General features: G+C 37.9%; 1 protein-coding gene across 1 annotated transcript; it reads left to right on the top strand.

The window, feature by feature from the left end:
• Window positions 5,680-9,020, top strand: LOC109716400 (UV-B-induced protein At3g17800, chloroplastic-like). Its single transcript, XM_020241831.1, has 4 exons — window positions 5,680-5,839; window positions 5,908-6,061; window positions 6,135-6,445; window positions 7,979-9,020. Exons 2-4 carry the CDS (start codon window positions 5,936-5,938, stop codon window positions 8,766-8,768), a joined length of 1,227 nt encoding a protein of 408 aa, XP_020097420.1. The 5' UTR covers window positions 5,680-5,839; window positions 5,908-5,935; the 3' UTR covers window positions 8,769-9,020.

The raw sequence follows: 13,147 nt of genomic DNA, 5'->3' as shown, positions 1-13,147 counted from the left end.
AATAATAACAATTCTCTAATTCTAAAATATGTCCAGATGGAAGTCTCAAAAGAACAGCTCCCTAAGGCTAATACAGCAACGCTTGCTCCATTACCCACACGTAGGGTCACCTCGCAGTCCTTCAGTGTTCTACTTCCCTTAGATCCTGCAATGAATTACAAAGATATATGGTGCATGCAGAAACTAATACCCAAGAAGAAGTAGAGCCAATCATATTGGCCTCAACGATGAGCATTTCGTTCGTATCTTCAGAAGGCCCCTCCTTCAATTTTTCTTTTAGGCTAGAAAGATATTTTTTACAATTTCTCTTCCAATGCCCATCCTTTCCGCAATGGAAACATTTTCCTTTAACCTTGCCTTTGTCGGATTTCTTAAAATTGGCTTGCTTCACTCCACCCGATGACTTGAACTTAGGAAACTTTTTCTTTCCTTTGAACTTTCCTTTTGAAGTTCTTTCAACCGCCATTGCCATCCCGTCGCCATTGCCATCCCGTTTGTTTTCAACGTGCTTTCCGCTGTGACTAGCATATTCATGAGCTCGGACAAAGTGGCATGAATTTTATTCATGTTGAAGTTCATTACGAAATGAGGGAACGATTCTGGCAAAGACTGTAGAACTAGATCGATCTGCAAGTCTGCGTCCAAGTTCAAGCCGAGGTTTATCAGTTGCTCCATATCATCAATCATTTTAAGACAATGTTCACTAACTAACGTGCCTGGAGTCATCTGAGCCTTAAACAATCGCTTTGATATCTCATATCTTGCGGTTCGGCTTTGTGCACCATACAACTCTTGTAAGTGCGGAAGCATCTCATATGCTCAAGCATAGTTCTCATGCTGTCGTTGCAACTCATTTGACATAGAGATCAGCATGTAATATTTGACACGCTGGTCATCATCAACCCACTTGTCTCTCTCCTCAACTTCTTCAAATGTGGCCTCAGCGATAAGCTCGGGAATTGGAGTTTGAAGAACATAATCAAGCTTTTCAATACCTAAAATAATTTTTAGGTTACGTAGCCAGCCTTGGAAATTTGGACCGGTTAATCGGTTAGATTCCATTAGGCAAGAAAAAGGGTTAGAGGCATTCATTTTGTCTGCAGAAAGTAGAGATTTTAGTCAGATGAGTATTTTTCTTTTTAACCTATTAAACTAGGGTCTTTCAATTTAAAAGGTTCCTCCCACTAATTTTATCGAATTTCTATACTCCCTAAGTAGAAAGACGGAAATCCTCATCCGTTAGATTTCTTAGTGGTGATTGGGGTTTCATAAATTATGATTTATCTCACCAGACAGTTTCTTGAAAAATCGTAATTTAATAAACGGGTAACATCTTACTTCGACACATCTTATGTGCAATCCAATCGTCCTTTGGCCTCTAAGATTTTTACGCCTCACCGGACGGTTTCTTGGCGCAACAACCTTAGTTAAGTCTAATCCTCCTCTCCTACAAATATGGAATTATCAAAAGACCCTCACCGGACAGTTTATTGAATCCATTGATAATGCCATATTGTAGCATTCTATGTCAAGATGTTCGCATAGTTCAAACACAAGTAGCCCCATGGGACCATGCATAACTACTCAATGCTTGAAACTATGCTACATCTTGTGATCGGTGGAAGGCCACGATAGAACATCAAATGCCCCTTCGTTTCAACTTAATATTTTATAGGGGGTTTAAAAACTTTTAAAATATATCGGTCTCACCATCACATGTTATATCTCATATAAAATAAAACACACGTATCACATACACAAAAATAAATTGCATAGCTTAGGGATGATCATGGACTTTTCTGATTCGACTCGAGCCGATGAGTCAAATCGGTCAATACGGTGATACACACATATTCTCAACTTTTGCAAATATTTAGCCATCTTCTTCTATTGGATCTGATACATCCTTTTGATGCCATCACGATTTGCGACGCCAATTCATCAACGCTTGATGTGGATTCTTCTCCAAATAATCCTAATTTTATCTAATAAAAAATACAAGGATTCGCAGATCCCAATAAAAGTGGCACGCAGGCCCTTTGTAATCAAAATTATACATCCATAATCAAATTACAAATACATCCATAATCACATCACAGATGTCTAAGGTCCATGATCATCACCCATCTTAAAACTATGCAGAAAATAATAACCAAATCGATCTAAACATCGATTAAAATTTTGGAACTCAATAATATGTTTTTCTCAAATCTCCACGTATATATTTTATGGTGTAAAACCAATAAATCACAATACGTGCAATTTAAAAACAACAATATCGATCTAATCGTAAAAGGTTCCAAAATTTTAATCAAACCATACAGATCATTAGTATTTTACATAGAACATGAGAACCTGGCTCTAATACCACTGTAAGAATTTATCCGGCACAAAAGAATCGCAGCAGAAATTAAAATAGTAATTTTGAAAAACAAAAATCCATATCACATATGAACCAAAACAAAAACAAATCAATCCAGTGCTGGCGGATCATTCTCATGTTACAATGTAAAATAATAATTTAACCTAAACAGATTTGAAGTTTAGGCTACATCACCTCGGACCAATTAAGATCTCTTGATCTACTGTACGGTTGAAACTGAAATTCCGATTAGCCGCGCACGTGCCCGGCCTCTACGCGTATCCACACGGAATTGATGCAAATCCAACGCCTTCCGTCGCACGAAACAGATGAGTCACAGATTACAAAAGACAGTGCTAGCAGTCTTCTGATATCTACGTTCCCTTTTGTGAGATTTACTAATTTTCACGAAGGATAATAGACAGAGATGGATAATCTGATACTTCTCAAGAGGCGATCATTAAATCCCTCTCGTAAAGTTATTATATATATCTCCTCACGTAGTCACTCTGATAACTACTAATAAAGCCGCGCCTTATGTACATCTTACGATCTGTTGCAACTAATTAGATCCCACGATCTAATTAAAGCCATACAAACCAGCACATCCCACTACCTGTTGCAACTGATTGGATCACATCCAATTAGTTGTCTACTAATTGGATCATTTCCAATTAGTTGCCACATAGGATAAGTAAAAATAAATTTATGCTTATCCATATAGATATTTTATCTTTATCTCTCTCTTTAATTTAATTAGATCTTATCCATTAAATTAAAAATTCATATTTAAATCTAATCTAATTAGAATATTAGGTCATAATAATATATGAATATTTAATTATTCTTTAATCTAATTAGAGATTAAATCAAATCATGATTCTCACTATTTCAACTAAACTGTTTAGTATATTAATTAGACTCATCTTATCAAATTGGATGCACACAATTCCTATTGTGTGTGACCACGTAGGTCCATTATCATTCGGCGGTGGAATTCAATATCAAACTCTTCAATATTGAATTAGAACTCTTCTAATCTATAAAATAATTTATTTAAATTAATTTTACTTTTCTCACTGTCCGCGAGTGACACCTAGCAGTATATCACGGCAATTCAGAATGATGATGAAAAATGAATCTTTCCGCTAACCGTTACCGTGTGATTAATTCCTTCCAACACACAACGCCCCGATTGAACTAAAATTATGGTTACTCGCCAAATCTTATTATTCGATCATATGACTAGAATATCTAAAATTGACTCAATATAGTAACACAGCTAGAAACTCTTTCCACACACCACGTACCCTGGTCAAGGATTTTCCGAGTCAAGTTCGATAATCTACATAGGATATTCTCTCTCACTATTGAGAGTGTTGAATTCCTTATTGCGCATTCACATGCCTTCCCATATAAACTACTACAGCCAATCAGTACCAGACGTAGACCAATGATTAGAGTCTAAGTATTAGTACAGTCAAACAGTAGCAATCTACGTACATGTGAAGTAACCATGATGCCTCAGGTCCAAGGAGTGTTGGAAAAGCTAGTTCTCTTTCGAAATCTGTAGTCAAATATTTGTATAAACAGTTTTGTTTGAAAACAACTTATCCACTGTTTTTAGAAACGTTGATTAAGAACGAAATAAATAAAAACTATAGAGAATAAAGGATTAGATGGAGCCTGTGAGTCGAGGCGTGCGATTGCACTGTCCTAGAAGCAAGATTGCCCCTCCACGTACGAGGCGCCGGCAATCACTTTTGCAAAAGCTTAAAATTTATGAATGTTTTATGCAAATTGACCTTAAAAAAATTATTTTTCTGTTTAATATTTTGTTGACAAATAAATAATTTGCATGCTTGTAATTTTCTGGAATTCTAGAATTTAAACTAGCCAAACAAGATGTGCAAGTTCAAGTCTCCAAATAAAAATTTGCTTTCTTTTTGGTCTCATCCTCTATTTTTGAGAAGAACAATAAAAAATAAAAAACTTGAGGTGTATATCTTGCCTCGTCGTGGACTACTTTGACATCATTAGAGTGCAACAGTAATTAAAAGAGACCACAAACTTGGTTGCCCCACTGTGCGATATTCGTGCGTTCGAAGTGTGTTAGTGGTGGCGGAGAGCTCGGAACTCGGTTTTTGTTGTCAAATCCAATAGTGATTTCTCTTTCTCTCACGAAAGTACAAAGATCCACAAATTACTCATGCAAAGCGACCAACATGTCGCCATCACTAATATTCTAACATTTACCAGAGGAACCTTTCGTGTGGTATAATAATAATAATAATAATAATAATAATAATGAAAAATTAAATTATATTCCGGCTCAAATTTTAGTAGGACTAGAATACAGTAAATAATTTTTATTTATGTAATTATATTATTTATTTTTCAGATGTATGTGCATAAAAATATAATTCAATCATTCGCCTCGAAAATTACCATCTTTATTTCATATTATATAATCTAATTTTAAATAATTTTAAATTATGCAGCTTTCGTCATAAAGAGTGTAACTTTTATTTTAAATAGTACAAATTTTATCTCAAAATATCAAATCGTACAAATTTTATTTTAAAAAGTATAATTTTAATTCCAAACAGTAATTTCGCCTTCTTTTTCTTTATTTTTTGCTTTTGGTCTTTCCTATAGTGGCCACAGCACATAATAATTTTTCGGAAGAATTTTTTTATATTTTATTTTTATTCTTTCTTCTTTCTTTCTTTACAACCTTTATATCTTTTTTTTTATTATTATTGTGTCCCCTTCCTCCCTCCCTCTCTGCCGCAGTCACCATCCCCGCTCGACGCACTCTTTCTCCCTGTCGTCCTCAAATCTTACGGCACCCTCGTTGCCACTGCCGTCCGCGGCCATATACTTCGCCGCAGCCAATCTGTGCCATATTTAAGTCGGCGTCGACCGAAGTAGGGGCGAAATAAGAGAATGAAGCGCGGCGTCGACGTGTGGAAGGTGGAAAAGAAAAAGGGAGAGGAAACTGAAAGAGAAGAAAAGAAAGAAGCAGCGAGAAAGAAGATGAATCAAAAGTGAAAGAAAAAAGACGAACGAACGAACGAAAAAAATAAAGAAAAAATAAAAACATTTTAGTTAATTAGTACACTAAAAAGTTCCACCGTAGTGGCTCGTTTATACCTAAATACAAAACTGATAAATTTTTTATACAAATACAAATTAGACAAAATTAAATAATTAAAATTAATAATTTAAAAAAATTATAACATTAACTGTTTCGTAATAAAGTCCAACTACTGCACCAAAATCTTCTTCTTGTCGACGCTGTCACCACACAGTACAAATAAATAATCCCCAAGCTGCCAAATTCGTTCAACGTGAGGGCCGTGTAAAACCCTTCTTCTTCTTCTTCTTCTTCTTCTTCATATATTCGTCTACTTCGATCCCCAATTCCCCATCCCATTTCAATTCATTTGATCGATCATCAAACCCTAATTTCAGGTATTTTTGATCGATTTCTCCCCTTAATCTAGGGTTTGGATCTGATCTTATTCACTCCCCCTCCCCAGTTTCTCTGAATCTAGGAGATCTCGATCCATGGAAACTGCAGCGGCGCTTCGATCTCCTCCTCTTCCTCTTTACCTCTCCCGAGCTCCCGATTTCGCCCGCCGCGATCTCCTCTCCTTCGATCCGAAACCCCATTTCCCCACCAGATCGATCAAGGTATGTATATGATTATGCTTCTCATTTCTTTTTCCTGTTCTAAATTTGGTGTGTATTGATTCGTCTTTGATAGGGTTTTGGCTCGATTTCGGTGCTGAAGCGGTCGCAGAGGCCATTTGGAGGACCGTGTAGGAGAAGTGCGATTAGGGTTTCATCATCGTTGTCCTCGCCCTCCTCGTCGGATAATCCATCGTCGTCTCCGATCGCTCCCCTGCGATTGGAGTCGCCGTTCGGGCAGTTCCTGTCGCAGATGCTCGTCACTCACCCCCACCTCCTCCCCGCCGCCGTCGAGCAACAGCTCGAGCAGCTCCAAACCGATCGCGATGCCGAGAAGAAGAATGAGGAGCCGCCGACGCCTTCCGGAAACGAACTCGTCTTGCACAGGTAGAAACGAAAATTTTCAAGTAATTACTTCTTAACATGTTTTAGCTTAAAATCATAGTAACCTAGCTGAATTATGGTGCATTAAGTGCGTATCTGAGCTTTAAACTAAATTGGAAAAACTATCCTGCCAATTTCTGTTAGAATTTAAGCCATTGTGTCACTTTTCTTTAGAAAGGGGGAAAAGAAAAAAAAAATTCATCACTAATTTTATTTAGATTTTCTGTCACCATGATCCGTCGGAGCATCGAACAATATGGAATTTGATTTTATAAATAAATAAGAAGAAAAGGGGAAAAAAAAAAAAGAAAAAGGAAAGAAAACCTTTAATAAGCCCTTCTTTGATGTTGCTACCATTCTTTTCAAGCAGAAATTCTCCGTGATTGGACATGCCGGCACATGCACTTTTCTGTTGTTGTTGTTAGTTAGCTCGCAACGAACTTTGGCTCTACGCTAGCGACACGACGGCTTTCAAAAAACAAAGAAGCAAATAATGGTTCTTTAACGCCCCACCCCTTTTGGCTTGAGGATAAAGCGGGGATAATGAATGTTATTCCTGCTATTTTACCACATGGGGTGTTTTTTGGCCATCCCGATCAGACCTTGTTATTCTGGGTCATCCCGAGATAATTGGGATAAACTATCTCACCCTTTTTGGTGGAATAATGCTATTGCAAGGTTTAATTCCAAGCTGTATTAATTAAGATTATATATTGAATTAAAGTAAATTATGTAGAAATGCTATATTACATATTATAATAAATTATTTTTATTATAAAAATTATTGATTACACTATATTAATACATATTATAATTTTTACTTAAGTAATATAATAAAATTAATTTTCGAATAAATTATTTTCATTAAATTATATTTTATATATTAAATTCAACCACTACTTTTTTTTTCACGATTCTTTATTATTTCATAAAATTAAACAAATTCAATTTCTGTTAATCCTGATAATAACGACATTACAAACCAAACATATTTTTACTTTTGTTCTTGACTACCCCAGAATAATAAGCTAACATAGAAAAATAAAAATATATCTCAATGTTCGTTATCCCCGAACCAAACAGCGCCTAAAGGTTTTTCTTTTTGTTGCCTAGCAAACATCTTTGGTGCAGGTGTCCAGGCAATCCATCATTCTCTCCTGCAGTCTTTTGCATAGAATTCCATTTAAAAAAAAAGTAAGAAAATAGTGGCTACAATACTAACAAGGCATAAGTTTCATCTTTGGCATGATCCCTGTTTTCCTAGAATAGATGATTATTAGTATAATTGTATCTAGCGAAGATTTACATTGAAGTACCTATTCCCTAGACAAACAAGGTTTAGTATTTCCATCAGCAAAGCTGCAGAATATCTGTTAAGCAGCAGAGAGTATAATTATTGCAATGCCAGTTGCCAAAATCAAAATTTTAAAGCTCAGCTATGCAGCTTAGGTTCATATGTCTCAAATCTATATTTAAACTAGGGATTTGTTGTGTAGAGGAAATTTTAAATTTTTTTGGATTGGTATTAAAATATAGGAGAATCGCGGAGGTGAAAGCTAAAGAAAGGAAAAGGGCTTTAGAGGAGATACTCTACGCCTTGGTTGTCCAAAAATTTGTGGAAGCTGAAATTTCCTTGGTTCCAGCTCTATCCCAATCGGTCGACCCTTCTAAAAATGTTGACCAATGGTCCTCAACGGAGGAGAAATTCGAGAAGCTCCATTCTTCCGAGGCATATGAGATGATCAAGAACCATTTGGCTCTCATCTTGGGTCAGCGGTTACCCGACCCGAGCTCTGTTGCACCGATTAGCAAGCTTCGTGTGGGCCAGGTCTACGCTGCCTCTGTAATGTATGGGTACTTTCTCAAGCGAGTGGATCAACGATTTCAACTCGAGAAGTCGATGAAAACCCTTCCATGGGGACCAGAGGAAGAAGAGACTGAAAACAAGCAAGAGATGCCATTTATTGATAGTTCTCATCCCGAGATGGAAGGGCTGAGTTTTAGTGCAGGCGGGCCGAGCCAATCTTTTAAACCAAGCCCGTTAAGATCGTACGTCATGTCGTTTGATTCGGAGACTCTGCAGAGGTACGCGACGATTAGGTCGAAGGAAGCATTCGGCATTATTGAGAGACAAACTGAAGCATTATTTGGGAGGCCAGAGGTTGTCATCACGCCACAAGGGACTATTGATTCTTCAAAAGATGAGATTATTAAGATAAGCTTTGCAGGATTGAGGAGGCTTATTTTGGAGGCTGTTACTTTCGGGTCGTTTCTCTGGGATGTCGAGAGCTTTGTTGATTCCAGGTACCATTTTGTTACCAATTAGCTGACTTGTTGTTTCAGAAGGTTTTAATATTTCAAGGCTTGTTAAAACGGAGGTGATAAATACTACCAGTGTTAAATGTGCAGTCACTACTGATCTGGAATGATGTTCAGTCTCTTTAGAATGTACATATGAAATCTCTTTACCTCGAGTCATGAAAATTGTAATAGCTGCAGTTTTACTGTTGTAACTCTTCTCAATGCTGAAAAAGATTTGAGTTGCTTTGTAAATTCTGATTCTCACTTATCTGCTTTAGTTTGCGTTCCTTTTTCTCTTTTGAATCCCATGCATCAAGTGAAGTTGTCTATGGCATTCTTTCATGCGCAAATTATTTCGTCTTGGGGTGTAAGTTAGTGTGCTGTGATTTCCCTCGCAGACGCTTTGTTGACAAACCGAACAACATTATTATAATTTGAGAAACAGTATGTTGAGCAAATTGAAATAACTTGAGACTATTGAGGCTAGTTATGTATCTAGAGGGAGTAATAACTTGTGTGCTATTAGGAGCACGGAGGTCTCCGTGCTTCTAAGTCGTTTTCGATGATTAAATTTCTGAATTAACGATCAGCTCCGATAGATTTGATCTAGCGTATTTGAAGTATCTAGAAAATAAATTTTACGCTTTTTCAGTATCATTTACCTAATGATAGAAAATTATTCAAAATTAATAATTTTTAATTGTTGATGTGTGTCGTTTGCAAGTTTAATGGTATAAAAGTAGTCAAATCAGATAAAATTTTGATACAAAATTTTTTATACGAGTAATAAACTGATAGGTAAAAGAGTAGTAAATTAAGATGGAAGAAACTTTACAGCTAAATGTCGTTATATTATTGATATCCATACCATGCTCTCTGTAGACATATAAATGCACCATTAGCTACAAATCAGTCATAACTGGTCCAATCTCAAGGGACCGCCAACTGGCCAACTCAACCTATGCCCAAATTACACCGCACACCACCCCCGAAAGTGGTCGGTCTAAGAAAACTACCCAAACGGGACAGTTGCGATATCAACACAAGAAAAGCCTCACTCCGAAGCGGCACTCAAGGGAGCTATCTAGCCGAGCATGTAAGCATGTAAGCATGTAAGCCTCACTCCGAAGCTCAATTAGGCTCACGCAGTCTATAATCAATACAAATGGGTAAAATTGGTCTAACAACCGAGGCTCACGTGCCCTCAACACAATCTAATATAAGATGTAAGAATCTGGGTGACTGGGTCCACCGTCAATCCCGACGCCACCTGACAGCACAAAACAGTCTAACTCTACTGTAAAAACGAGCTGGGCCCCTCAGCACGAGCGTAATCTCAACCTACAGTAATCTAAGTATCCACGACACACTAACAACGGTGATACAAAAGGAAAGTCAGCTTCTGAAGCTAAATTTGATAACTTTTCGAAAAGTGACAGGTGTAAGTTTAATAAGTTTTCTCCTAAGTTAAATTCCAGTTCAGCAGATAATAATCATTATAAATTAGCTAAGGCATGCTCCAAAACTTAGATTTTACCTATATCATGCAAATCTACCGTTTGAGCTATTAAACTGGATGATTATATATAAAAACTATACATACTGGGGTTTCAAATGTTTAGGAGGAATTTCGAAGGCTCCGGACAATATTGACCCACCTTAAACGTTAGTCCAACAATGGCTAGAAGTTGATAGGAGAAGCCCCGCATAAAGTCAGCCTCAACCGAAAACAAACCAACAGAAAATAGGATTCGGATCCACTCTGCAGCACTTCTGGGCACCCAGAACCTGAGCCCAGAACTGCAGCCTGGCAGCTTCAATCTACAGGAGTTCAACATGGGATTTAATCCAATTCCCACATCCAAATGTAGTGAAATTTCACCAAACTCACCTCTAGATACTTAAGAATAATTCCCCAGCTTCCTCGCCAAAGTTGAGCTCAAATCGATCACCAAAAGGCCCTCAACCAGATTCGAATCCACTTTCTCGGTGACCAAAACCTACACCCAGAATACAGCACTTAAGCAAAAGCTTGTTCTAGCCCAAATCCAGAAATTTCAACTTTTAATTTCGATAAAGAAGGGTCCAAAACCTCTATAAATGAGTAAGGGATCACTTCATAACCAGCAATAGGCTCTCCATCAATCTAAATTTAAAAATCCAAGAATTACCATTAAAACCTCAAAAATTAGCATATAAGCTTAATGATCCAAAAATCTGAGCTAAACTCACCTTTGAAGTTGCAATTCAGGTAAGGAACAAATTCTAAACCAGTAGATGATGATGGAAGACAAATTCCAACTTCAAAAATCCAGCTCCAACAAGATTCGGAACCAAAAACACCAAAAAAACCTTAATTTCAGCTCAAGAACACTAAAATTCCAAGAAAACAGCAATTTGATCATATGAATCTCAATTACTTACTGTTAAATTGGTTCCACACACTCTCCAACAAGTCCACAATCCAAGAAATCCTTCACCACAGCAATTGGAGGCCCCCACAAAGCACAATCCCAAAAACTATCCAAGTTGTTGCTAGAATTCTGCAGGATTTGGGCGCCCTAAACCACTTCTGGGCACCCAAAGCTGTCAGAACTTCAGTTTTGACTTACTTGTGCGCCGAGTCTGTGTTCGCATCCATTTCGTGTTAAAACGATTCCGACTCGTTCCAGCACTCTACATATGTGTTGACGAGTTGCTAATACTATAATCATTCCGACAACTAAACCCTAGGGACACTACATCCTCCCCCACTACAAAATATTTCTCGAAACTTAAACTCATATCTCAGCTCGATACCTCAAGCAGGTAGGGATAGGATTCCTGCATCACAGCCTCCGGCTCCCAAGTCGCCTCACGCTCCTCGTGATTACGCCACTGCATTTTCATGTAAGGTATGACCCAGTTGTGCAATTCTTTTGTCTCACGAGTAAGAATCCGCACCGATCGCTCCTCGTACATCAGGTTCTCGCCCAACTCAAGTAGAGTGAAATCAATCACATGTGAAGGATCAAAAACATATCTCCTCAGAGCCGAGACATGGAACGCATCGTGAATATCGGAAAGTCGCGGTGGTAGTGCAATCCTGTAAGCCACTGGCCCGACTCGCTCCAAAATCTCAAAAGGGCCAATGAATTGTGGACTGAGCTTTCCACGAACTCCAAACCTGCGAATCCCTCTGGACGGCGAGACTTTCAAGAATACATGGTCACCATCATGAAATTCTAAGTCTCGTCTCTTGGTATCAACATAGCTCCTCTGTCGACTCTGGGCGGTCTCAAGAAGTCGCCGCACAACTCTGACATTTTCCTCAGCTTTCAACGGAATATCAGTGTAATATACCGAACTTCTATAATTATAAAGTTTTGGTGGGAACTAGCTTAAAAAGTTACTAAATAAGTTTCGGCAAAGTTTGGGGAGCATTCGAGTGTTTTCGGCGCAAACCGTGCGCGAAAACAGGCTCCAAAAGGTGAAACCTGCCTAAGTTGCAAACTTTATATTGAGTATCGGTACTGGAATCTAAGTACCGGTACGCAATACAAAATGAGAAATTCGAGCTCTCGGGTTTTGAGGCACTGGAAACTGGGTACGGATACTGGATGCCCGAGTACCGGTACGCCAACCTGAGTACCGGTATGAGTACGTTGCAGAATGCTATTTTTGAAGGGTATTTTGGTAAATTCATAGTGGGGCTTATATAAGGGGACCTTTTACCCCTTTTCCCTGTTAGCCCCACCCACACACGCACATATGAAGGAAAGAGGAAGAGAGAGAAGCTCTCATACCTTTTCTTCTCCATCTTTTTTTAGCCATGAGAGCTTTTGGAAATCAAGCTTAGAGATGGATTTTGGAGGTGAAGCAAGCCTCTTGGTGCTTGGTTGAGCTAGTGGAGCTTGGATTTGAGGTAAGCTCATGGGATTTGAGTTAGGGTTTGGGTTAAATCCCTACAATTGAGGTATTTGAAATCTTTGTATAATTCTAAACTAGGTTGGTTGAGGATTTAACATGGATTTTAGGGTGTTCTTGATAATATGGAAACCCTAGGGTTTTGAGTTAAATTGACCTTATAAATCTCTAATTGAAGAATAAATCGACGCATTGGGAACTAAGATTGGAGTTTCTACGAGGCTATGGCGTCCTATTGAGGAAAACCATCGATTTACCTTCGTTAGCCTTAGGTCGAGTTAAAACGACAACGGTAAATTGCGGGACTTGGGTTCTCGCTTCTTGACATCGATACGAGGTAGGTGGTGCTCTCCTGAATGGTTGGATTTCTCCCTATGTCTAATTCTCTTTGTTGAGTATATATATATATATATATATATATATATATATATATATATATATATATATATATATATATATATACCCGCGCGCTTATCATCTTGAACTTTTTTAGTAACT

Source organism: Ananas comosus, linkage group 1, assembly GCF_001540865.1.
Source record: "Ananas comosus cultivar F153 linkage group 1, ASM154086v1, whole genome shotgun sequence".
Taxonomy (NCBI): Eukaryota; Viridiplantae; Streptophyta; class Magnoliopsida; order Poales; family Bromeliaceae; genus Ananas; species Ananas comosus.
This window is presented reverse-complemented; position numbering and strand designations above follow the sequence as displayed.